Source organism: Theobroma cacao, chromosome 2 (genome assembly GCF_053813885.1).
Source record: "Theobroma cacao isolate CCN51 chromosome 2, ASM5381388v1, whole genome shotgun sequence".
Classification (NCBI taxonomy): Eukaryota; Viridiplantae; Streptophyta; class Magnoliopsida; order Malvales; family Malvaceae; genus Theobroma; species Theobroma cacao.
In genome coordinates, this window is record NC_142640.1 from 48,144,485 (window position 1) to 48,170,999 (window position 26,515).

At 30.2% G+C, this 26,515-nt stretch overlaps 3 protein-coding genes and 1 long non-coding RNA gene across 6 annotated transcripts; 1 reads left to right on the forward strand and 3 right to left on the reverse strand.

Moving 5' to 3' along the window:
* Positions 1-1,538: 1,538 nt before the first annotated feature.
* On the reverse strand, positions 1,539-2,726 carry LOC18610108 (E3 ubiquitin-protein ligase RHA2A-like). Of its 2 annotated transcripts, none has more exons than XM_018114746.2 (2): positions 2,335-2,726; positions 1,539-1,890 (listed from the first exon to the last, which is right to left on the reverse strand). In XM_018114746.2, the coding sequence occupies exons 1-2, from the start codon at positions 2,611-2,613 to the stop codon at positions 1,759-1,761; spliced, it is 411 nt and encodes a 136-aa protein (XP_017970235.2). In that variant the 5' UTR covers positions 2,614-2,726; the 3' UTR covers positions 1,539-1,758. The 2 variants fall into 2 exon arrangements, with proteins under 2 accessions (XP_017970235.2, XP_007045658.1); XM_007045596.3 differs by having other exon boundaries at positions 2,130-2,723.
* An 11,260-nt stretch (positions 2,727-13,986) lies between these two features.
* LOC18610109 (autophagy-related protein 8C-like) lies at positions 13,987-16,523 on the reverse strand. Of its 2 annotated transcripts, none has more exons than XM_018116536.2 (6): positions 16,365-16,523; positions 16,171-16,218; positions 15,759-15,814; positions 15,602-15,654; positions 14,454-14,572; positions 13,987-14,362 (listed from the first exon to the last, which is right to left on the reverse strand). In XM_018116536.2, the coding sequence occupies exons 2-6, from the start codon at positions 16,205-16,207 to the stop codon at positions 14,253-14,255; spliced, it is 375 nt and encodes a 124-aa protein (XP_017972025.1). In that variant the 5' UTR covers positions 16,208-16,218; positions 16,365-16,523; the 3' UTR covers positions 13,987-14,252. The 2 variants fall into 2 exon arrangements, with proteins under 2 accessions (XP_017972025.1, XP_088659817.1); XM_088803691.1 differs by having other exon boundaries at positions 14,211-14,362; positions 14,440-14,572; positions 16,365-16,500.
* Positions 16,524-19,377: 2,854 nt separating this feature from the next.
* Positions 19,378-20,658, forward strand: LOC148764355 (uncharacterized). Its single transcript, XR_016024708.1, has 2 exons — positions 19,378-19,739; positions 20,288-20,658. It is a non-coding gene; the product is annotated as an uncharacterized LOC148764355 (long non-coding RNA).
* A 556-nt stretch (positions 20,659-21,214) lies between these two features.
* On the reverse strand, positions 21,215-26,513 carry LOC18610111 (putative beta-1,3-galactosyltransferase 2). The gene is made up of 11 exons (XM_018116445.2): positions 26,048-26,513; positions 24,967-25,063; positions 24,809-24,873; positions 24,509-24,720; positions 24,297-24,360; positions 23,518-23,590; positions 23,249-23,369; positions 22,879-22,966; positions 22,659-22,784; positions 22,441-22,550; positions 21,215-21,659 (listed from the first exon to the last, which is right to left on the reverse strand). The coding sequence occupies exons 1-11, from the start codon at positions 26,155-26,157 to the stop codon at positions 21,511-21,513; spliced, it is 1,215 nt and encodes a 404-aa protein (XP_017971934.2). The 5' UTR covers positions 26,158-26,513; the 3' UTR covers positions 21,215-21,510.
* Positions 26,514-26,515: the final 2 nt, after the last annotated feature.

Genomic DNA, 26,515 nt, shown 5'->3' on the forward strand with positions numbered 1-26,515 from the left:
AACATTTTAACATATAATTTGTATCAATAATTTTATATATATATAAAATAAAAATATATATTATATATATACATATATTTAATTTATACATAAGTATTACTATAACTTATAATAAATTTTATTTATATGATTATACTTAATAAGTTTATTTGCTATCATCTTAGATTTTATAACATATTATTTATAATTAATTATTATTTATATAAATTTTGATATAAAACATTATAACATATAAGTTTTATAATTAATTTCATATATATATAATTATAGATGAAATTTATAAATTTTAATATTATAATTTGTAAAAAAAATGAAAAAATTTTAATCCATTGATCCAAAATCGGATCAACCAAATCAATTTTATATTTGATCGGTTTGATTTTTTTTTATATTTAATCAATTTTAATTGATTTTTTAAAAAATCATGTGACCTCTGTTCATAATCTTCAATGCCCTGGAACACCAGTGAACACTGAACTCCATCCACATATCTTGGCTGATAAACGACGAACAGTCCAAATTTATTTGAAAAGATAAAAAAGGTTGATATATTTGTGAGGATGAGAAACTTGCTGGAGAAGGCGACGCCCTTTCAAGTGTCGATTAATAAGACAAGTAGAATGGGGCCAATCCAATCCAGGCAAAGCCGCCGCACACGTTTTTCTTTTCATGATATGTTAATCCCATGTAGTTGTACCATTGCCAGCCAAGGAATCGGCCTCCTCAAACATAACTAATCCCTCCCTTACATATGCCATGTGACTCTGACACCATGAACAAGGTTTTGGCACAATTTACATAAAAAAATTATGTATCAATAAATAAATTAAATATTTAGATATTATTTTTTTTATTAATTTCCTTTCAAATAGTTTAAAAAACAATTTACATAATATTATTGAATAGGTATCCTTTCACCTTTAATTGACAATTTGATAAGATTAATTGTTTTAATACATATATATATAAGTGTTGAAGTGATTAATTAAGAAAAATATTAAATAGAAATCGAAATAGTACTTGATAAAGAAAGAAGTGATGATGAGAACTAAGAATAAAGAAGTAAAACTACATAGGTTGGAAGTTAGCAAAAGAGATGAGTAATATGGATAGCCCTTTTTTTGTTATCAAAATAATATAATCAAGAAAATATTATGAGATGACGTGGAAATAGTACGTCACCATGACGATTTTGCATAGTACAGTCTCCTTTATTTTTAAAGAAAACAATTCATTTAAAAAATCTTTAGAAATTTTTTAAAAAATATTCGATTAATTTTTTATTCAATTTGAGGTGTTAAATTATGATTCACTAATAGTGTATCTCAAATTTTGCCACGTGTCAGCACTATCCGCCAAGAGTGTGAACTCTCGTGGAGTAAGGCTTGAGACTCTTAACGATTGGTGTGCTTTTAATTATTTTTAGGATAAAAAATAAATCAAGCATTATAATTGTGCATATGTTCCAATTTTTAGGTATGTCGTCATCTTTTCTCCAATTCTTCCATTTATAAATAAAGATATTTCTCGACTTGATATGACAAAGATGAAAGAAAAATACCATTCCTGAAAATGGTATGTACACTATCTTATATACATAGGGCAGTAAAAGATTAATCTATACTAACTTATTCAGTTAATTTAACTACATTAACTAATTTTTAAAATACACAGAAATGAAACGGTGAGTTTCATCCGTGTAAGCTGTGTGCAGTGTGCTATTCTTTAAAGGCTGCGTATGGGACACAGCTTCCTTATTCAAACACTGCATTGCATACACACTGTCCAGCTTTGTTTCTTTCTTCCTCCAGCATCTCCTTGCTGTTCTTCTTCACTGCACTGCACTGCACTCAAGTCTTGAATAATTCTGGACTTATTTCTGATTTCTACCTGGCATGATAAACATGTCTTTTAAGTTGGAATGGAAGACTGTGATACTTATATTTACCAAAACAATAACAAACTAAATTAAGAAAGGACAAATAATATATATATTTATGAATATTAATTTTAAATTCTTTTAATTCTTAAATAGTTTAATTATAATTTGGTATTTATATCTCCGAAAATTAACTTGGATATTTTATTTAAGAAAACGTAAATAGTATAAAAACCGACAGTTATTTTACATTTTTAAATTTCCCTCCGCCGGAGAAAATTTATTGAGGTTATCAGCTAGCGCAGCCACCAGTTATCACGGTGGTTGGGGCTGAAAGTGCAGTAGTTGAATGTTAGCACTTCAACACTGGCTATTACTTTAGCAGGAGTCAAGAAAGTTCTGCAAATGGGACAGGTCGTGGAATGGCTGTAACCAAGCCATCTATCCAAGCAAACCTTGTGAAAGAGATGATTACATCTCAGCTCTCTCATCTCATCATCTTCTTCAATCTTGCATAGGCACACAGCACAAGCTTCTTCTTCTTCTTCGTCGTTGTCGTCAAAGCAGCCTTGCTGCTGCTTGCACTTGTATGTGACTAGGCCAAGTTTCTCGGCAACGCCCGGCCGGTGCTGCAGCTGTTGCTCCTGGTTGTAATTGGGGAACAAGGAATAGTTAAGCAGCAAGTTCCAGGCAAATTTCAAATGGCTTACAAACCAAAGAATGTAATTCAGCATGGTGGGTGAGTTGGGGGAGGAAATTAAGGGGTGGTTGAAGAGCTTGTTATTGTTTATCGGGGGAATGGAGAGGAATTGCTGCAAACTGGATATAGCAATAATGAATGGGGGAATCCCTGGAATTTATAGAGTTGGAAGAGAAGTGGGGCTGATGAGGTAAGCCGAGAGACAAGGAGGCCAAGACCTCTTGTTAGAAAATTAAGTAGTAAAAAAAATTGATCAAAAGACCACTCCAATTCTTATACTATTCAATTTTATTTAATTTAGTTCACGTATTTAAAATTGAAATAATTTAATCTCTTAATTTTGAAAATTATATCAATTTAATCTCTCTCTCACGGCATCCAATTTTACTATTAAATGATGACGTCAGCGCTGATGTGTCACATTTTTATGACGTGGCATTTAAGATGATGATGTAACATGCCACGTGGCATCGAGTGATGATGTGGCAATACCACGTGGCATTATACGATGACGTGGTAGTGCTGATGTGACACTAACATATTACATATATATATATATATATATATGTATGTTCATAAACCATATCATATTCTTTATTTTTCCGATCCCAATTATACTTTTTAATATTTTAGGAATACATCTATTTTGTACCATTTTCAATCAAAAGATTTGAATTTTAAATGTTAAAACTAGATACATGAATAATACTTTGAAATTTTTATTAGAGTTTTATTTTCCACTCCAATCCTAATCATACTTTCTAATGTTTTAGGAATACATCTATTTACCCATTTTCTATCAAAAGGTTTAAATTTTAGAATTAGATATACGAAACCCTCAAAAATTTTATTAGAGTTTTATTAATTTTACGACACAAATTTCGATTGTTACGATTTTAATCTCAAATACTTAGGTTTTGTCAATAGCGTCCCCAATTTACATGGTTGAAATAAATAGAAGAAATTATAAAGGCCAATAAGGAGGTAAATGTTCTTATAATCATTTCCATGCAAACACACTTTTATGATGTGGTGCAACTCATTTAAATTATTATAATTTAAACAGGAAAAAAATACAAAAACTAATTTGAAATTTGGTTAAAATTATATTTACATTTCATTAGTTTGAAATATACTCACTCACCCCATTGATATTTGATTGAAAATACACTTAGCCTTCTGAAAATTATAGTTGTTAATTATTGTGTTAATTTTAAACGAAAAGGCAAGTATACCTCTTTGTTGCTTATTTCTGTATTTTATATTTTTTTTGTTTTTTATGTTTTTCTCTTTTGTCTAAGACTTTTCGTTTTTAGTTACAAAATTATTAGATTTGATTAGTTATAAATACGGTTGAGAATTTTAACTAGTTTTAAAATTATCTTTAATTACTATCGAATTAAATTTTAAATAGGTTAAGTAATTTCATTATGTATGAAATACATTAAATTATAAATAATTTAATTAGAAAAAATAATTTGGACAACTTTTTTTGAAAATAAATTGCTCTTATTAGTTTGAAAAACATTCTTTATCTCTTTAAAATATGTAAATTATGTTAGATTCTGTTAGTCAAACTAATATTTATTCTAATGTACTTTAAATATTAAATATACCATCATTTTGTTTTTTTTTCTTTTTTTTTTTTACTATACGGAAATTTGTACCTTGCACAAAACCCGCCCAACTTATATCTCTCAAGATGCGGCCCACTCACTAAACACATCACAACTCCCCTCCTCTAAGGTCCACGTGGCAAAGTTTGGGAGTCGCATTGGAAACCTTGTTCAAGCTTCACAACCTCCTCCTACAGCCTCCACGTAGCCAAGTGTGCAAGCTCTGTTGGAACGTCCTTTTGTTTTGAAAATAGATTTCTCTCCAATTCTATACCAATAAACTTTTTCTTTTCAAATTAATGGTAATTAATTTATTTTAACCAAAGATAATTTAATGCACTCATCTCAATGTTAATACATAATTGAATTAATTATAAGTTCAAAATATTTAATATGTTATTAAATTAAAATATTAACTTAATAATTAACTTAAGAATGAACGCTATATATTATACATTTGGAGGGTGAATGTATTTTCTATTAAATCTTAAGAGGGATAATAAAAAATTTTAAGATTAAAAACTTGTTTGATCTTTTTTTTTTTAACTTAAAAGTTATTATGAAGTTCTTATGAAAAATAATAACTTCTAAAATTAAGTTAAAATTATTTGATAAATTGACTTTTGTAAGTTTTTTTTTTTATAGATAAATTGTTTAGTAAAATAACTTATAAAAATTTTAATTTTGGTTAAAATTACCATAAATGATATTAATAAATTACTTTCTATTAATAATGAATTCATTTGATCACAGTGGAAACAAAAGAACGATAGAAAACAAATGAAAAATAAAATAGAAAGAAAAAGAAGAAATAGTGCTTTAATGTAGCTTTGAATTTTGAGTATTTTTTTCTCTTAATCTTTATAAGAACAAAAAAACTTCAAATTTTGTTATTCTACTGCTAGGTCTTTTATTTTTTTTCTTAATAGTCTTTGTAGAGAAAAATAAAAGAGAAAGAGGTCAAGATTTGGGTTGAAGAGGAGTGATTTGTAGAGAGAGAAGAGAGAGATCAATTGAGATGGAATGGGTATTTTTTGAGAGGATAATGTTGAGATTATTTTGAATAGATGAGGATATTTTTAAAATAAAAAAAATTCCCTTGAAAAACTAACGTATTTAAAAAAAAAAAAAATAGAGAGGGAGCTTTTCCTAAAGTTACTATTCAAAGACTTGAATTTAATACTGTTTACTAAATAAATAACAAGAAAGAAAGTTAGAGGGGTGAGGGGGCAGTATTCCTCTTGTTTTGGAATGCTTAAAAGATTGTCTTTGTCCTTGTATTAAAAATGAAATTGTCTTTGTCCTTGTTTTGGACATTCCATCTCTAGACTCCCATCAAAGAGCCCATAAAACATACGACAGTGTGAAACATTATTGATATCCAAAAAATATACGTGTTACACAAGAAGAAAAAATATTTTCTTATATTTGAGCTGACAAGTTATTTTTGAAAAAATATACGTGTTACACCTGTAGTCTACTGTTATTTTTGAAAGACGAACCTTTCAAATTTATTTGAAAAGGAAAAAATAGACAAGTTCAACATATCAGGAATCTTTGAACAAAAAATCAAAGTAAAAAGCTAAAAAAAAATTATGTTATTTAATGGTTGTTGAGAAGGACATGTCTGCTTGGAACGGTTGATTTTGACGTTTGTGGACGAGAATAGATAGGCCAATGAGCCCATTATTGCATATTTTGGAGCTTCTCATTGAGATTTTAATTTTAATTATACATCTATTTCACACCCATTTTCAATCAAAAGATTTGAATTTTAGATTTTAAAACTATATACATGAATAATCCTTCAAAATTTTTATTAGAGTTTTATTTTCCACTTCAATCCTAATCATACTTTCTAATGTTTTAGGAATACAGCTATTTCGCACCCATTTTCTATTAAAAGGTTTAAATTTTAGAATTAGATACACGAAACCCTTGAAAATTTTATTAGAGTTTTATTAATTTTCACACACAAATTTCAATTGTTACAATTTTAATCTCAAATAATTAGGTTTTGTCAATAGCTTCCCCCAATTTATATGGTTGAAATAAGTTGAAGTAATTAAAAAGGCCAACAAGGAAGTAAATGTCCTTATAATCATTTCCATGCAGACACACTTTTATGACGGAGTGAAACTCATTTAAATTATTATAATTTAAACAGGGAAAAAATAAAAAAAAAACTATTTTGAAATTTGGTTAAAATTATATTTACATTTAGTTAGTTTGAAATGTACTCACTCACCCTATTGATATTTGATTGAAAATACACTTAACCTTCTGAAAATTATAGGTGTTAATTATTGTGTTAATTTTAAACGAAAAGGCAAGTATTCCTCTTTGTTGTTTATTTCTCCATTTTATATTCTTTTTTGTTTTTTATGTTTTTCTCTTTTGTCTAAGACTTTTCGTTTTTAGTTACAAAATTATTAGATTTGATTAGTTATAAATACGGTTGGAACTTTTAAGTAGTTTTAAAATTATCTTTAATTACTATCAAATTAAATTTTAAATAGGTTAAATTATATTTTCATTATGTATGAAATATATCAAATTATAAATAATTTAATTAGAAAAAATAATTTTCACAAGGTTTTTTTAAAAAATAAATTACTCTTACTAGTTTGAAAAACATTCTTTATCTCTCTAAAAAATGTAAATTATGTTAGATTCCGTTAATCAAACTAATATTGATTCTAACGTACTTTAAATATTAAAAATACCATCATTTTGTTTTTTTTTCTTTTCTTTTTTTTCCTTTTTTTTTACTAGAGGTAAATTTGTGCCTTGCACACAACCTGCCCAATTTATACCTCTCAGGATGTGGCCCACCTACCAAAGACATCACAACTCCTCTCCTCTAGGGTCCACATGGCAAAATTTGGAAGTCCCATTTGAAGTCTCGTTCAAGCTTCACAGCCCCCTCCTGCAGCCTTCACGTAGCCAAATGTAGAAGCTGCATTGGAGCTTCTTTTCGTATATAATATAGATTTCTCACCAATTCTATATCAATGATTTTTTTTTCAAATAGAACTTGAATATAATTTTAAATTTTAAGTCTTTTTTTCTCTTAATTTTTGTAAAAATTAAAAAAATATCAAATTTTACTATTTTACTACTAAATCTTTTATTTTTTTTTCTAATAATCAAAAGAAAAAGAGATCAGGGTTTGCGTGAAAAGGGAGTGATTTGTAAAAAAAGGGAGAAGAGAGAGATTAGTTGGGAGACGATGAATAATTTTGGAAAAAGTCATGTTGAAATTAATTTTAACAGATGAGGATATTTTTGAAATAAAAAAAAATTTCTTGAAATATTGGTATATTTTTAAAAGAAAAATAAGAAAGAGCTCCTCTCTTGAGCTTTTCTCTAAGTTTTTTTTTTTTAGATTTTGTTCTTTAAAAAAATTATTTTTTAAGAGTTTTTTAAAATCTTATTTGGTTCGGTTTCTACTTTTAAGAGGTAGATAAGTTAGAAAAAATCAAACCAAACAAATACTAAAAGAAATAAAGTGAATTTTTTTTATCAAATCTTATAAGACCTTTGTACTTTATCTAATCGTAAATTCTAGATTTTGTTATCAAACTTTAATTAAATATGTGCAATTGATCTGTCCAACCTTTATTACATTAGATAATTCAAAATTTTCAATTTAATGAGTTATTTATTTTATCAAAGAATGTCACATCATTTATTGGGTACTGTTAGATCAAATGTTAAATTCACTGTTAAAAGTTCAAGGATGCTGCAATTCCTGTTGTCAAAGGAATTAAAGTCTATTTCAATTTTCTTGTAATATAGCCTATGATTATACCTTAAATAAAAAATTTTTAAAACTGAGTTACCACAAACGAGTATAAATATTGATTTTTCAATTTTTATCTAATTTATCTCAATAACTATTAACATATTTGACTAATTATTTCAATCATAATTAACAAATATTGTATACACTAAAAAGAAGTTAAGAACAAATACATATCATATAATTGTCATATCAAATAATAAATTAAGAAATATCAAACAATAAAAAGAGTTTTCAAAACCAAGAAAAAAAGGTAGAAATAAAATGAAAAACAAAACAGAAAAACAAAATAAATAATACTTGAATGTAATTTTAAATTTTAAGTTTTTTTTTTAATTTTTGTAAGAATAAAAAAAATTATAGAAAGATGATTTACAGAAAAGGAAAAGAAGAGGGAGAAAGGGGTCTTTTGAAAGAGGATCTTTTGAAAGAAAAATAACTCACTTAAAAAGCTGATGTGTTTTAAAAAAAAAAAAGAAAAAAACTTCTATTAGGATTTTTTTTAATTTTTTTAAAAAATTGTCATAAAATACTATTTAATTCAATTTTTATTTTTAAAAAATAAATAAGTTAAAAAGAAAAAGTAAAGCCAATAACCACTAAAACTATTCACACTAAGAAAGATGTGGACTCCATTAAACGATAACTGTACCACTAAAACTATTCATACTAAGAAAGATGTGGACTCCATTAAACGATAACTGTACCACCAAGACTCAAGAGTCAAACTGCTAGAAGCACCAAAAAAGCAGGAAAAGAAATTCAACAAAACACGGCAAAAAAATTCAATGGTGGTGAGTTCCCCTGATGTCTTCGTCTTTAATGAATTACGCATGACTTTGTTTGATGCGGACGGTGCTTTTCATGTACCGTGTTAAGAAATGGAGGATCCTTAAAAGCAGGCTTTGAAAAAGATGACACTAAAAACTATATTTCGTCACTTTCAAAAAAAAAAAAAAACTGCTGTATTTGGTTGTACATTGAATTTTGATAGTGCAAATCTAAAATATAAAAGTTAAATTATTCATTTCGAACTACGTTTTAAAATATAATATTTATGAAATTTTCTCGTATTAAATATATATTTTATAATTTTATATCTACAACATCAATATTAATATTTTTTATGTTTATCTCATTAGAAGTATCTTATAAAATTGTTTATTTTGTAATAAAAACTTAATATTTTAATTCAGATTAAAAATTTAAGATTCCCTCGATCAAGACGGGTTCCTAACTCCCCCATGCAACCTTGACGAACGAAAAACTCGTTAAAAGCGTCTTCTTTTTCTCATGGTTGGTTTCACAGGACTTTTTTTGTTTTCTAGAAGAAGAAGACGAAAATTGAATGATTCGGACACCTGTAGAATGTAGCCAAAAGCATAGGGGTCAGTTCTATTTATGACGATCGACAAGATGTGTTTGGTAATAACAAACGTCGTTCAACCAATCGGTCCTTCGTTTTTTAGTGACAACGTGGCTCACGATGTGCAGACGACTGCTTACTGCACGTGATTCTTTTTGTCCTTGTCTTCCATAGTCCAGCGGCTGGGGAAACGGCCATCACAAGTTCACACGTACGCAGCAGAAATTTATAAAATTTATGCATGAAACGGGAAAGAAATACACTTTTCTTTCAACAACCAACCATATGCAGCAGAAGTTTTGGTCATTTATGCAGGAAAGAGTATTCTAAGAATATTCGAGACCATGCGAGACTATTCTCAAGCACATATACATCTATTTCTATGCTCAAAAAGATTCTCTAGCAAATGAAGTAATAATTCAGTATAGGTTCATATCATCTCATGATTAATATTTTATTTGAAATTTTATCTAATCTTACTATTTAATTTCTTAAATTAATGAAAAATTTTAATTTATTCATTAATTGCAATAATGTTCATAAACCTATTGCAACTACCATGATAGATAGAAAAATTATCAATGAGATCCATTTCATTACAATCATTATTAATAAGTTCTTTCACCAAACTATATTCCTTATCGGTTTTATGGATAAATACTTTCCCTTATTACATCCAATCTATATAATACCAATTTATGATTTTCATTTTTGTTGAACTTTGAAAAATATTTTTTCCTTCAAAAACACTAACATACAATATTAACATAAATTATAAAATTCTAAAACAATTTTTAAAAAACATACCATTCGGATTTCATGAGTTCAACAATTATATGAAAATCACTTGAATATATTTTTCAATAGAAAATTATGAATCCCTTATTGAGCATCTCATATAATTTATTTAGCATGTATATAACCCAACGTACCAGGATATAGTTTTTAAATTCAACATCACCTATTAGTAACATTAAAGTCATATAAATACTAAATAAATTATATTAACCTTTCAAGTATAAAGACAATTAATAAATTATAATAGAACTCTTTTCAATTATTGAGTGATAGACTTACATGGAGCTCTTTAATTAGATTATATTCAATATATGTATCTTGTACACTACATCCACTTGTTTGTTTTAGGGTCATTATCTTAATGGTGGAGTTAAAATATTCTATCTTTTTTTATAAAGGCATAATAAGTGTAAGCTTTAAGCAAGTTGTCACATTTAATCTAAAACGATTTTGACAAACAAGAAACTAAAGAACTACAGCTCTTTGCTTAATAGTTCATCAACTAATAACATAGTTTTTTTACAATATTATCAAATAAATTTATGATAATATATCATTGAATAATTAAAATACCTATTAGACCCTCATATGACATAAGACTAGCACTGAAGATTGACAAAGTATACAGGCTTATACATCAAATCTATACAGGAAAGCAGCCTGTGCAAGCAGACAGCCTTAAAAGACATCAGTGGAGACAATTACGTGTCACCAGGTAAAAGAATACCACAACCATCAGCTGCAAGGACCTTATCAACATCATAACAAAATGTTAACCTCACAGCAGGAAACTAAATGCTATGAAACATATAGTGCCAGTAGGGTCATATTCGTTTGGGTTTAAGGCATTCATGGAGTCAGAATTTGATGTATTATATTAAAATTTTAATATTTGTAAGAATAAAATTTTTAAATTTTAAAAAATAAAAAAAATTAAAATTTTAAAACTTTGAGAATATGGGCCTTACTAACCAAGTACAAAACTAGTCAATTTTTATTGAGAGGGTCATCGTCGAAAAGAAATAAGAGCTAAATATTTTTAAAACTAATACATTTAACTTGTTCAACAATAAAAAAATTTATAATAAATCATAGTTTTATATAACATGTAAATTAAAAGTAATAAGAAAAAAAAGACTTACAATAATCTTTAGGAAAATTATGCTCGATAATTATTGAGTCTATACTAAAAATGTTAATAATATCTTTTTCAATATAAATAATTAAATTATATACAAGAAACTCATTATTCAATTTGTTTTGGAGTCTTATTTTCATAATATTTATTGTTGAAAATGATCCAAAATAGTATAGTCAACATTCAATATTTTTGTTTTATTTATATTTAAACTTAAAACACTAAATGTAAAAATATATTGTATGAAATATAAATAGTTAAATATAATATACAAGATTTCACCCAATAATTAAATACATAAATAGTTAAAGAATATAAATAAAAAGAAGAAGATAAAAAAATAACTTTATTTTCTCTTGATTTCATACTATGGTGGTGAGTGATCTCCATCCTTCTTTATCCATTCGCACAAATTGATAAATTTTTTTTGAAGAATGAAGTATAATTTAGTAGTGAGTTGTAGAAAAAAGAGTAAAAGGTAAAAATAAAAGGATAAAAGATTAGAGAAAGAGGAAATTCATTTATCCCTTTAATCAATGAATTTCTTAACTTTCAAAAAAAAAATGAGAGAAAAAAGTATGGAGTAATTTAAATTAGGATAAAGTCCGATAAGATATGTAGAATCATTGTATTATTTTTTAATTATATTAATTATTAAAAAATTAATTTAAAAACATTAAAAAAATAAAAAATAAAAAAATTTCAAAAATCTTGAAAACTTATTAAAAATATATATAATAAATGAAAATTTTTAAAAATTTTGTGAGCGCCAGCCCCTGCTAGGAACCCCCTTTCCTCTACCTCTGGTTTGAGGCTCGACTACCTAGCTCACATGACCTTATCGTTTTCTAATGTCCAGTTCTTTGAATTTTAGAAAAGTTATTGGATTTATATTGACGTACTCACAGGGTACGCGTTGTCAGTCCATCACGGAACCTTCGAGATGGAATTGACAACTCGAAAAAACATGTATGTATATATATAGTAAATACAGCATTTATAATTACTTTATTTAAAGCTACAATAGTGTACTTGCTCAATAAATTACTATAATTACTAAACGAACACGTTTTAATCATATAAATTATTTTACGAAACTAAAGACTCTATTATTGAATTATAGAATGAAAATCTTCGGATAGAAAGAAAGATTTGATGATTAAAAAAACTTATGCCTTCTGACAACATAAAATTCATGAAAAATTTTACACTCACCTTGTCAATAATAATATTTCTTTTAACGATGTCCTTAAATCTTAGTTACGAGAAGAAAAAAATTTATCAAATCTTATAAATTAATTAGGAAATATCAAGCTTTAAGGATACATAATGATTCATTTAGACCAACTTCAAAATTGTGAAATATTTGAATACACTCATAGTATGTTTCTTATTTCGTAAAAGGTTAAATTTTACAAGGATTGCTTATAAATTATTAATTTTATATAGTTAAATATATAAAATTATTAAATTAATTAAAATTATTTTGTTTCTTCTGGCCCATAGGGCTAGCCCGTCTCAGCCCACTGATCAAATGGGTTGGCCCATTTAGGACATGTTTTAATATGGGTTTAAAATTTTAAACCCAGCTCAACTCTTTTTCAATAAAAAATGAATCAATCTCATTTTGACAAATCTAATTAAACATGTTAGAAACACTTTAATAGGTGTTAAATTGTAAAAATAAAAAACAAAAAAATAGAGTTTAGAGGATTTGAAAGTTTGATTTGTAAGTAACAACATTTTAAGTATTAAAGTGTAACAAATTTTTTTTGAACATGACGTGTAACAATAATATTTTTTTAACATGGTGTGTAATAATATTTTTTTTAACATGACATGTAATATGTTTTTGTACATAACGTGTAACAACAATATTTTTTTTTGACATAACGTGTAACAATATTTCTTAATCATGATATTTTTTTTCGACATAACTTGTAACAAATTTTTTTAACCATGACTTATAACATGTTTTTATACAAAATGTGTAATAACAATATTTTTTTTCAATATAGCGTGTAATAACATTTTTTAACTATAATGTGTAATATGTTTTTGTACATAACGTATAACAATAATATTCTTTCAACATAACGTATAACATATTTTTGTAAGTAACGTATAACAATAATTTTTTTTTAATATAACATGTAACATCACATGCATTTTGAATATAAAAAGATTTCATAAAATGTAATTTTATCCAACTTGATAAAAAATAATTAAAATTATAAAAAATATTATTTTTGAAAAACATCTTATATTTAAAAATTAGTTTTTAAAATGACCCGTTTATATTTATGCTATCAAAAGTTTCGTTGGTCTCCTCCTCTTATAACTCTTCATATATTGTGACATCTTATCTCTTCCCATCCCCACTTTCTCCCAAGCTGCTGGGGAGAGGGCTTGCAGCCATGACTGACCAGGGAGAAGTGAGATTTCATGAGAGTTTCGACAGCATAAAATTAAGGATTAAAATTTGACACTCTCAATGTTGAAAGTGAAGCTTTATCCAATCTACTCATGCAAATGGTAATTTATGGTACTAAACCATTTTCTTTATCCAAAGTGGCTTCATATTCAATGGTTTTTTGTGCTTTTAAGCCAATGAAAGCAAAGAACAGGTTGACAGTCGAGAGGCCGACTTCAAAGAGCTTTATAGGATGACAGATAGTAACATATAATGGTTTAATCAAGGTACCATATCTGATTCCTAAAAAGCTTCAGCTACTTACATAATCAAAACCAACATAGCACTACACAGCAAGGCAAACGTTGTTTAGCTCACATAAATTAGTTACCAACATTAAAAGAAAATGTCAGCGGAGGCCATTTGCCAGAGAATATTGAACTAGTAGGCAGTATCCACCAAGTGAAGCAACAAAGAATTTACATCTTAAAACTATTTTTATTTTTCGTGAGTCATATTCACATGGATATCCGTTGATCATATTGCCTCACTGATCCCAGTTCCAAATGTGTTCTCACCACTGTAAGTCATGTAAAGGAAACCATCTTCATCCTTGTTCTCCTCATATATAGCAGACATCATAGCAGCTGCACCAATATTTAAAATACACCATTTAATCAAACTGGTAGCACAGGAAATGAAACAAGAGCAATAAGAAATCTACAAGTTTCATCCCACCAGTTGGTGGTAGAATGTTCTTCACAAAAATGAAAATAGCCTTCTCAGGACTCAGCTTAATCCTCTTCCGGACAACATAGACAAATTGGCCAACAGTTAGATCAGCAGGAACCAGATATCTGCATTGATCTCAAAAGGAGAATCAGCTTCAAGAAGAAGTGTAATATGGGGAACAAATGGAGAATGGATGTTCAAAATTTTTGAATCAGGTTCCAACAGGGAAATATTAAAGCAATAATCATATTAGAACTTCTTGGACAAAGACAACCATCTTATCATAAAATGTGCTTTATTCTGCAACAATGCAAAACAGTCACATGATAACAAACAGAATATATCAACTCCTATAGTAACACAAATTAAATAGATCATTAGAATTACCTAACAAACATCATTAACAAATTCATTTTCTCTGGCTGACATAACTAACAGCACAGTTTAGTGCTTCTTGATCTAGCCAGGGCATTATCAAACATGCAGGTCATAAATTCGTAAAAATTAGACCAGGAAAACTTAAAAACGAGTGTAAGAAAAGATTCATGAAATCACATTGAAAGCACAAGTTCATGCACCAAATATTTTCTTCTTACTAAAGAAACAAAATTATTTACTGAGACATAATATTCTGGGGAGGCCATTATCTTACCTAGTACAAAAGAAGAAGTCTTGAACTGACAAGCATTGGAGAAAGTTATAATTTTAAAGAAATTATTTGGGCAAAAATTCCAAAGGGTATAGGTAACACACTTTGAACAACATGCTATCTTTCATTCCTCAAAAACCCCATCTAAAAATGGTTGACAACTCTTTCTTTAGCTAGGATATCTTAATCCACAGGAATCCAGAACTCAAAGATCTAAAGAATTCAAGAACCAAAATCACAACCACCATACAGCAAAAAGATTACAAATTTAGAACGTCAGCAACAAAAACTACAAGAAGAAATCAATTAACTGTTCTAAGTTTAATTAACATTTACATTTCAAAGAATAAATCAACTAATATTCAATGGCACCATCATTTACATAATTTAAACACCTTGAACTGTAACACATATCAATGAAATCCAAATGCATAATGCATATGCAAGCAAATAAAAATCAATAATATTGACGGTTGCTAAAACAAGTAGAGAGAAAATAACTGACTTTTTCTTATCAATATCAGGCACATCACTCTTATCCGCCCTCTCAACGATCACCTACACCAAACAATCAAACACCAATACAACTTTTCTATCATTGAAGAAAAGAAAAAAACATAAAGATGTTACATTAAAAGACACAGCAACAGAACATTACGTACCGGGATTCTGTCCGGATACTTCTCCCTAATACGAGCAGCTTCAGCCTGCCTCCTTTCTGGCACAGGAAAACAACACACGTTTTAGCATTACAAAGATAACAAAATTATTCTCCCATTTTCCAAACCCCAACAATTAATTGTTCTTTTTTTTTTCCTCTAAATTGGGTTTTCAAAATTGTTTCTTCTCCTGTAAAAGCAATAGCAATAGAAAACATTGAGAATTACAACCAAAAAAAAAAAAGAGACCCAGATAAAAGAAAGAAAAATTCAAGAGATGCAGTGGATTAATTGGGAAAGTATTAAAATTAGGGTTTTTCAAGATCAAAAGCAATTGCCTATAAAAGATCATTAAGAAATTTAACTCATGACGGTGGATAAAAAAAATGGAAATATTTAAACGAGGAGAACGAACCGAGGGGGTGTTCCAACTTAAAGGAGCTCTTAGCCATAGCGACAAAGTCTGCAACCAAAGAGAAAAGGAAGGAATTAAATCTATCAAATATAACATAAACATAATATAAATTAATTCAGATTTCTTATAAGTATTAAAAAACAAATAAAGAAGAGATCAAGAAAGGGAAGAAGAAGGAAGGGAATGTTGCAAACCGAAGGAAAAAGAGTGAGTAGATTTGGGTCGATGGAAAGAAAAAACTGAAGTAGCAATAATTAAAGGAGAATTGTTGGTATCGTAAAGGAAGATGTTCCCATTAAGACGTGTGGACTCTGCTATTGCCAAAGCCCGAACCCAAACCCCATTTGTGATCGAGGTCCATGCTAGAATTGAACCAAATTTATAACTTTCAGACCAGCCGAAAGTCTGACGAGATAAATATGAATATAATAAAATTAATTAAATATAAATATGGATATGTTTATTAAAATATTTGGACCAACTTGATGTACTGTTAAACTATGTTTAATTAAAATATGTGAATAAGTTCTTGATTTATCTTTTTGTTGTACTTGAATAAATCTTTATTTTACTATTTTTTTACTCGAAAAATTTCTTTTGTTGATAAAAACATCATGAAATACAAGTGATTTTAAGAGTTATTAGGTTTACGGCTGAACAACATTTTTCGCACTCATCGTAGTTGATGTGACTTTAATTATGTGGTGAAATTAATTGATTGAAATGATCACATTTCAAACGAGAAATTTTCTTAATTCCTAGTAATTCACTAGTAATTTGACACATTTAATAGAAAGATATAAAAGAAAATTTTTAATGAAAAATCATTTTCCAATGGGTATATGGAATTTGTTTTCATATAAGTCATAATAAACTCACCCTTTGGTAGACTTGATGATTTGTATTCGTATGTTTTAACCGTATCATATAAATATAAAATATAATCAATTATATAAGTAAATATAACTATAATATGATTAATTAAATATATCAAGATCTTAAATACAATCATAGATATGTTTATTAAACAGGTTTAGTTAAATTTTATATGACACGGTACAATTTATAATCTGATTAACATGATTAAAATTTTAGACACAATTAACATAATTAAATTAAAAAGAAATACAATTACAAATAAAATATAGTTTTATTATTTAAATTTAAAATTAATAATCATAAAACTAATTATAACAAAACAATAATATTCATCATGTATAATAAAATTTGAGGTAAAATATTTAAACTTCTCTAAGTTTTAATCGAAATGTCAAGTGAGTCAATTAGTTTTGAAATGGACACTCTATTTTTAAAAAAATATTTTTCTAACCGTTAGTTAATCATTAATATTTTCGTTAGTTTGATAACGTGGTAAAATTGAAAAGAATATTTTTTTATTTATTAATTTTAAAAATTACTATTTATAATTTTTTTAAAAAATTAAGCCAAGGAAGGGGTACCTTCCTCCCACTGGGGTGCACCTAATCGGTGCTCCTTTTCCTTAGGGAGCACATGTAATGGGGTGGTTGGCCAATGAATGGAGGCGCATCAGTTACATTGTTTGAGAAAAAAAAAATTTAGTCCTTTTATATTTTTTATTAACGATATTTGTACTTTTGAATTTCATTATATATTTTAAAAATTAATAAACTTACATGAAATTTTAGTTAAAACTTAAAGAGGTTTAGGTTTTACTCTAAAATTTATCATCATCATTATCAATTATAATGAAATAAAACATTTATATGAAGATTTAAATAAATCATAATTGAATCATAAATGCGTCAAGTAAACATGTTTATACAATTAATTAAATAGATTATATGTTATACGGATATAAGATAATATGATTTATTAAATAAATCTTAAATACATTGAGCGAGTTTGATATATTTAAAACTCAAAATTTTCGTATCTTAATTGTTTGTTCTATCTATTTATTTATGCTTAGTGCTTGCTAGTAGTTGTGTGCCAAATTGTTACACTTTTTTTAAGTAACAAATTGGAATAGGTGTTCCTAAAAGGACAAACAAAATGTTCCAAAGGATATTCTTTACCAGTTTAGAATTTGAAGTCTTAACTTGAACAGGGTAAAAAAAAAAAAAAAAAAAGTAACCACTTGAAAAGGTGGCTACTCACTCCCATGACACCAAGTGAAAGACCAGTCAAAATACACCACATGTAGGGTCGAGGCTCAGAGTAGCCAGACGTACATGGTGAGTTTGGTAACGCCTAGGCACACAAGAAGAGCAGTCTCAAGAAACCTCCATTGTCATGAGCCGCGCCCAGGTGGTGCGTTTGTTAAGGTTCAGTCACTTCTCTAAGGGTGACCCATCATCGTTTTTGGACCCAACCCATTCTTGTAAGGTTCCATATTTTCTTGTATTTCTCTCCTACACTCCCTGATTAGGCCCTCCAACACCTACAAATGTAGTTTGGACCACTCTTTAATTATTTCAATCTCTAGGTTCTTTGCTGTGTAGTTATATGAAGGCCTAAGCCTTGAAGCCTAAGACAAACAAGAGTCAACAAGGCAAGCATGTCTAGGAGGAGCTTGAAGGAGCTTTCTGGCTACAAAAAGAGGTGTCTGGCTATGGCAAAGGAGCAGAAGTCAAGATTTTACATACTGTGGAGATGTGCCATTATGCTGGCATAAATATGAGGATTCTTAGGTTTTCTGGTTTTCCCATTTTTTTTGTTTTCAAAGTTTCCCGATAAATTAGGCTTAGATTGTCCTTATTTTTGAAGTTATGAAACAAAAGGTATCAAGTATGAATTGCTTTGATTTCCTTTCGATTTATGCCAACTACAAAATGTTCTAGTGTTGTTATATTTGAACTTATTCTAACAATATATGATCATGACTCTTTTTCTTTGTATATTTCATGATATTTTAAAGCATCGGGACAGGGTCTCAAAATGGACAAGACAAATGCATTGGTTGCAAAAAAGATGGCAAAGAGCAACCTGAACCTAGGAGGTGCCCTTAAAGAAGGGTAATTGCTATAGGGTGTTGGGAAAGACCCCAAAGGGTTGTTGTTGTTGCGGTTTTGATCCATAAATGCCCGATTGAACAGAACCAACATCCCCCTCCTCTTCTTTTAATGTTACTATGCTACATTCAAAGCTCCATGTTTGTCTCCATGAGCTTTTTCATGATTCTTGTACCGTCTCCTATTAATACCCCCCAACCTCTTTTGTCGTTGAGTAGTTGGAGAACTTGAATGCAACTTCTTCAATTCAATGCTGTTGAGGAGATAACCATGTTAATAAAAGGATTTTGGGGTCCCTCTCTCTCTCTCTCTCTCTCCCTCTTTCTCATACATCCGCATTGCCCACCCTGCTCTCCCTTGGTCTCCTTTCAAACATTGAACGTGTCTGTCAGTCTCTCCAATACAAAACTTGCATGCTCTTTCTTCATTTTTTTTTCCCCAAAGATATAGTAGTAGTGGTAGTACCATTTTGGAGTTTGAAGGTGTCTCCTCTTTTCTTCTTCCATGAAGTCCTGTTGGTTTTTCTTGGTTCTTCCTCTCTAGCAGATGCTGCTGCAGATGGTGGCAGCACATGGGGTACTGAAATCTAACATAAAAAACGGATCAGATTTAACGGGATATTGGTCCGGTTCAATAAGAAAGCACAGTTCTCAAATGAGAATTGAGACTGCTTTTTGATTGAGCCGTGCCAATATCACGTGCCACTGTTCTTAATTGGACAAACAGATTCGAACCCAACTCTAACTCTTTAATTCCTTACAATATTGCATTTCTTTCTCTATTCATGGAATCGATGAGGTAGTTTCATGTTCTTTTTCATGATTTCATCCCCTGTTTCATTGTGTTTCCCTGCCCATGTCATGGTATTGAAAGCACTAAAAGCAATTGTCATCCTTAATTTTCCACTGCGTTCTGCATTTTTCATGATCATATTGGCTTATAACAAATTAATGTTGGCCAAAGTTTGGCTCTTAGAGAGCTGAACAGGTTGAATAAACTGCTTGAAGCTTGCAATTTTTTTTTTTTTTGTAGTTTGTTACTGTTTAGCTAAGGAAAGTGAAATTTGGGGCATTGATGATTCCTTCTATTGTCTTTCACATAATTGTTTTTAGCGGGTTTTACAGCGTACAGGCGGCTATCAATTCAAGCAGTTTATAACCACACCAAGTTCTCTTTGAGGGCGGTGTTTCCTGAAGCAGTTCCACTCACTACCACCAGTCATCTTAGAAACTATTACAAATGATGTTTGCAAGAGGAAATTTACACGAATAGAAGAATGTTTGGACTTTTTTGGACTTCTGTCTTCCAGGGTAATTCGTAGCACCTTTGTCAGCTTTCTAACCGTTGTACTTCTAGGGGCATTTTGCTCCTGGATTTGCGAAGATTTATTAGTGACTAGTTAGGCATTGTGTGAATTGAATTCTGAAAATTTGTATCTGGGAACATAGGATGAAAAGCCACTGAATTTACTCAAAAATCTCGTTGTTTTGGATTCTCTGGGTATTTCCATTGTAGTCCAAGTAAAGTTTGGTCAAATCTTAATTGGAATTGGAAAATCTGACGTTTTATTGAGTTTATAGTCCAAATCAACTTTAGGAAACCAAAAGTTGAGCCAATATCAGCTTTAAGCCATCCCAACAGAAGGAATCTGCTTGGAATACTGGAGAAGAGGGCAGAAGGTTCATGGGAGCTTCAGCTCACTGATACCGCTTGCTCAGCTCCTTTTGCAAGACATGGCTACATGATTGGTTCCCCACGTCAATCATATTAAGAAAGATTCATTCTCTTATAAAATCTTGTTCCATTCTCAACTTTTTATTAAGCACATCTTTAAAGGGTAACACCAATTCAAATTCAATAACTTACTGACATGTTTGAGTATCAACCATGGTAGAGAATAGCAAAGATGAGAAACATGATTAAGGACTGAGAATATTTCTTCATAATTGGGACGGAAAACATGATGAGGAACATGTTAAGGAACCTTGGGAGGAAATCAGAACAAGAGAATGTTGCTCATAGTTGCAAACTCGATGACTATGGAGGGAAACGGCACCAAAAATATTTTGTATTATTACGAGCTTTCATGGAACTGTAACTTACAAATTAGCCCTCAAGCCTGAAAGAATGGGTGGGTGGTGACAGCCGCTTCCTTTTCGGGCTGCTATAGTCACACTTCCCTTCTATTGTAAAGGCCCCCATTTCAATACTCTCTCTCTCTCTCTCTCTCTCTCTCTCCCCCTGTGATATGACATATCTATACTCATTAAACTATGGCAAAAGATTTGCACGTCTGCTCGTCAACCTAGCTTATCCTCCTGAGTGAGGAAGAACATGAAGCTGCCTATTAGAAAGTAGCACTCCACAAAGCATTCTCACCTTCCCCACACCGCCGATGAACCTCTTTAATCCTATCAGCAGACCTGCAAATTCCACTGCAGCTCCAATCAAAGGAAGCAACACAGATGTTGCCAGCTTGAGCCTTCCATTCACAATCTGCATTCCAAATCCAGTTGTTAGACCATTTCATAGTTTCTATCAGGCAAAAAAGGAAATGCAGTGAGCTTTTCTTGCTTTTAGCTCAAATGACATTTGAAAGAGTAATGGTATATATTTATTGGAGCCCCATCTGAAGAATGCATACCATATAACAATTTCATTTCAGTGTATGTTACATGGGCTGGAAACACCTAGCACTCTATGTCCTTTCAAAAAGTTACTAAAAATATATGTTATGAGAAAAATGGATAAATGCAAGCAAACCACAAACATTTATGTCTAGTATAGTTTACTTCTACAAATGATGAATGCCATCACCAGAAATGTGCTTCCTCTCAAAAAGAAGTACGGATTTCAGTGAATCATACAATGCTTAGGGGGTCTCATCAGAAGGCTCAACGTATAAATCTTATTTTGGTTGAGCAAATCACATCAATAACATGCCTGATATATTTTGGATACAAAATGACAATTCAGATTACCTTCCATGATAGTTCAGAATGAAAAAGAAAGGTAAAAAGATAAACATTGTATACATACAACCATTAGTCATTTCAGCTTTTAGGTGTTTAGTAGGTTTCAACAGATTTTAGAAATGATATGACAATGACTCACAGCGAGCTTGTCTATGACATGTGAACATTGAACCAGCATTCTCACCAACATTAAATATAGTTCGAGTTAGATTTTACATCATCCCCTTCTATGCAAACAACTTCTCTCTTTCAATCTAATACTATCATATTTCTAAAATATTTTGGAGCATTTAAGACTTTACCAGGTGGCGTGCCACAACATAGTCTCCGATCATCAATATGCTCCGCATCAAGTCCAATAAACCAAGATCCCAGTGAAACATCCTCGTTAGCATACTTGTGTAGAACGTGCCTAACATTATCATGCATGTATATAATCATCATAAGTACAACAGGCCTTCAGATTCACACACATAAGCTTCATGTTAAATTTCAAACAAAGACAGATGTTCAATCTTACTGATTTATTGATATATATGTGGCCAAATCTTTCGAAATGGCATACAACTGTCCAGTAGCATGCCGAAAATATTTGTTTCCTGCCTCACCAAATTTCCAGTGTTCAGGTTCATGGTATCTCACTCCCCTGGTCCATAACATAACAATTAAGAAAACTGGTACTACTTTCTCATAAATCTTTTGCAGGATAAAAAGACAAATATGTAGATACTCTGGCTTACTTTTGAGAGAGGACCGGACCAGATTTCATGCACCCAATATAGATCCGTGGTTTCTTCCGGTGTCTAACTAGAGTTTCTCCAAGTGTTGCTGCAGCAAATTAACAGGAGATCGGGACTTAAAATGACAAAGAATTAATAAAATTATTTAAAGGAACATTAACTAACTTTTAACTGCAACAAGGATCATAATTCTCACAGTCACAGGAAGGAAATATGTAAGATAAACATTGATCATCAAACACAACCATAAAGGCTATACAAGAGGATAAATTTTTGGATCTTTTGGTAAAGAATAATTATAAGAAAAACTAATCCTTTTGTGTGGTGGGATCGAGAACTTTACTCCTAGTAAACAAATTGCTAAACTTACCTATATTTACATGGACATCGTCATCAACTTTGACATAAAAATCTGCATCCCATAAAGCAACTGCAGTAGCAAAATATATCTTAGTCTTTGCAGACAATTCAAGGTACCCTTCAACATGGTCCTGCTCACATGTAAACAACACATTACTCAGGTTCATTCATTTACTTATTTTTCAGAGTAAATAATAATATAATGTTCTTAGAAAAGCAAGCATAATTATAGCAGAATGGCATATACAGAAAAGATTAACAGTGGCTAAAACAGCATACGAGTCTCAGGAAGTCTCCATGCTTCCTGTCCTCTGCTTCAATTGCTCGGTCCAAAATACCACCTGTTGTGGCACTGGATAAGAAAAAAAAAATTGATTTAATAAAATTATACATTAAATTTTTAAAGTCATAATTTAGGATGATTATTGCTCTCAATTTCCACCTTTACATAGTCACTGCTGCACATTATATATAAGATCTCAGAAACAAACTTAAAAAACTTCAAAACAAGAATCTATACAAGTAAATTTAATTGCTTATAGCACAAATTAAAATTTCCATCCATTGCAGGCAGTATTTTTTATGATGCAGAATGGTAAACAAAACAAGAAAAATCATTGCCATCTTTCGATTAAACATCAACATTCAATTAGTGGTAAATTTTATCTTATGCATGCAAAAGTTAACATGCCATCTTTGGATGTCATTAATAATAAATAGGACTTGTGCTCCATTTCCCTGGGAAATCCAAATGCAACCCAAAATCAAAGAAGCCTCGAAAGGCTTAGCATGCAAGGGTTTAGGATTTCCAATGGAAATCCTCCCATGCTACATCCGCTAGTAGCCCATGAAGATTTAAAGGCAATAATAAATGAAATTGAGATAATAACCTAACAACAACCAGAAAAAGTAATTCTTCCCAATAGAAGGGCTGAAAATTCCCAATGGCTTACTTGAGAGGAGGATCAGGTAGCATGACAATGTAAGAAAAACATGCTAAAGGAAATGATATTGTTCACTTATAAAACAATACTATAAAATCAGAATTAAAACCTCACCTATGACCAATAACAAAGCGAACAATAATGCCCTTTTCATCCTCCAATTTCTTCCTCTTTTCACCTATTTTCCATTAGTTTTAAGAAGGAAAAGGGAAAAAAAAGATTTAATTCAGTAATCAAAATGGCATATGAACATTAGGAAAGGGGCTAGTGTATTTTAGGGGAATGAAATAAGGAAAGGAGGGGGCATAAAGAATCAATCCAACAACCTTGTGGCATCCATGTAGCACGAACTGAGTCTCTTCTTTTCCTGCTGCTAAAAGCAGTATTAATTCCTATAACCATCAGATACCTTCTCTTCCTAGGTGTATCAGCTCTATTTGCATCTGTGGATAATGGAGAACCACTGAGTAAAGATTCTTGTGCTGCCCTTGCAGCAGCTAATTCCATCTCTAAGTTTGAAATAGTCTTATCCAACGTTCTACATTGACAACAAGATGATAAGTTTGTTGATCAGGCTACTTTAGATTAAATCAAATCAAGCATAAATAAGCAAAAACAACACTTACTGTATAGCATGGTGAGTCTTAAAAACCTCCCCAATGATGTCCTTAGATACATGCTTTTCTTCTTTCTGATGCAAATAAAGGAACCCAATCAGCTTAAAAACTGCAAAATTTCAGCTAATTAACAAAAAAGGTTTATATGATGTAATTAAGATACTCACAGCTTTTAGATTACAACCCTCTGAAATTAGTTTTAGTTTTTCAGCTTCTACTGCAGTTGTCCGCATGATACCTTTAGATTCAGGAACACTCCCCATCCTGTCACCAATTTCACCCATTAAAAAGCCATTATATTTTTACCTCAACAATACCTACAAGTCAACTATTTCATAACAATTCAAAACAAATTTTTAACTGTAATCCAAAATATAAACCAGCAAAATTAAAACTTATAAATGTGCCCAGAAAAAGCAGAAAAGCGGTCAAAATTTTCAGTAAGTCAAGGTTCTCATTGGACCCATTCAATCTTCAGTACAATACAATGATCTTCAAAGATGTAGCTTTCATGAGGGAAAAAAAAAAAGGAAAACAACAATAAAAGCCGCACAATTAGATAGAAGCATTAAAAATTAAAACATTTGAGAGGCTTTTATGACTATACAATCTCATTAAAAATGTCCCAGTTACAACTGCCAGATGATAAACCAATATTACACCTATGTATAGCAGGTGTCAGAGTTCTTCCTCCCAAGAAATGTTGAAAATGGCTTGAATGCTAATTATGGATGCAGATTTCATTGGCCCATGAATAACAAGACTACAGTTTTTTTGTCAAATTTATATATAAAAATAGGAACCCGAAAAAGCTGAACATTTGTATCAATATATAAAGATTGACTTATCAATTTCAAACCTCCTCTACCAAAAGAAAAATGAAAATTTTGAAACCTCAAAATTTAATATCACATCAGACCAAAAGTGTTTGTTTGCCTATGTATTAAAAAAAAGTTAGATCCATTTTGCCTTGATAGGCAGAGGAAGTAAGGGAGACCCACTAATTATCTCTTATAAAAAGAATATGAAACTCAAAAACAATCACAAGCTTGATTAACAATACGTACCGAAACAAACTAACATAGTTTCACCATTGAAATAAAGCAAAAGATAGCTAAATATAGATCTTAAAACAACATTAAAAACAAGCAAAATTTTGGTTTGAAGAAATGAAAAGCCAAAACTTTTAAGCTTTGGTAATTCATAGAAACTGAAAAGGAAGAAGAAGCAGAATAAAAAACGGATTACCTATTGGTGAAGAGCATTCCAGCACAGAAACAGCCCAAGCAAAGAAGAAACGTCCATTTCTTTGATACAAAACTTTTAGTGGACAGCTCTCCTTTGCTTTTAAAAGACATTTTCTTTTTTCCAAAACTTTCAATCTCAATTCCCCTGTATTTCTCCCAACTAGCTATTATTTACAAGAGAGAAAACCCATATGTTAAAAAGGAAGCTTGAGCCAAATCAAAATGACCCACTTGCAGAAAATTACTCCCCACTAAGAAGAAGAAGAAGAGGTGAATGAAACAGAAACAGAAACAGAGTGCTCTGTTTTTGCCCCGTTTTTGTCTTGGGGGAGCTTGCTGTTTTGTTCCTTTCTTTCTTTTTTTGTTGGTTTGCTTGGTTTCTTCTCTCTATTGATTCTCTCTCAAAGTCTCAACTTTGCAGGCAAGGGACGTTGAACAGGAGTGAAGAGACGACCCACTAACCGCTTTT

Bases quoted from the DNA above. Each gene is read 5' to 3' on its own strand.
- LOC18610108 (XM_007045596.3), bottom strand. From the start codon at position 2,613: ATGCTGAATTACATTCTTTGGTTTGTAAGCCATTTGAAATTTGCCTGG.
- LOC18610109 (XM_018116536.2), bottom strand. From the start codon at position 16,207: ATGGCTAAGAGCTCCTTTAAGTTGGAACACCCCCTCG. The intron at 15,815-16,170 runs GTTCGTTCTCCT...TTCCTGTGCCAG, and splicing joins TAAGTTGGAACACCCCCTCG to AAAGGAGGCAGGCTGAAGCT. The intron at 14,363-14,453 runs GTGGGATGAAAC...ATATTGGTGCAG, and splicing joins GAACATTCTACCACCAACTG to CTGCTATGATGTCTGCTATA.
- LOC18610111 (XM_018116445.2), bottom strand. From the start codon at position 26,157: ATGTCTTTTAAAAGCAAAGGAGAGCTGTCCACTAAAAGTTTTGTATCA. The intron at 23,370-23,517 runs GTATGCTGTTTT...ACATGTGAGCAG, and splicing joins ATGGAGACTTCCTGAGACTC to GACCATGTTGAAGGGTACCT. The intron at 22,967-23,248 runs GTAAGTTTAGCA...AATTTGCTGCAG, and splicing joins CGATGTCCATGTAAATATAG to CAACACTTGGAGAAACTCTA.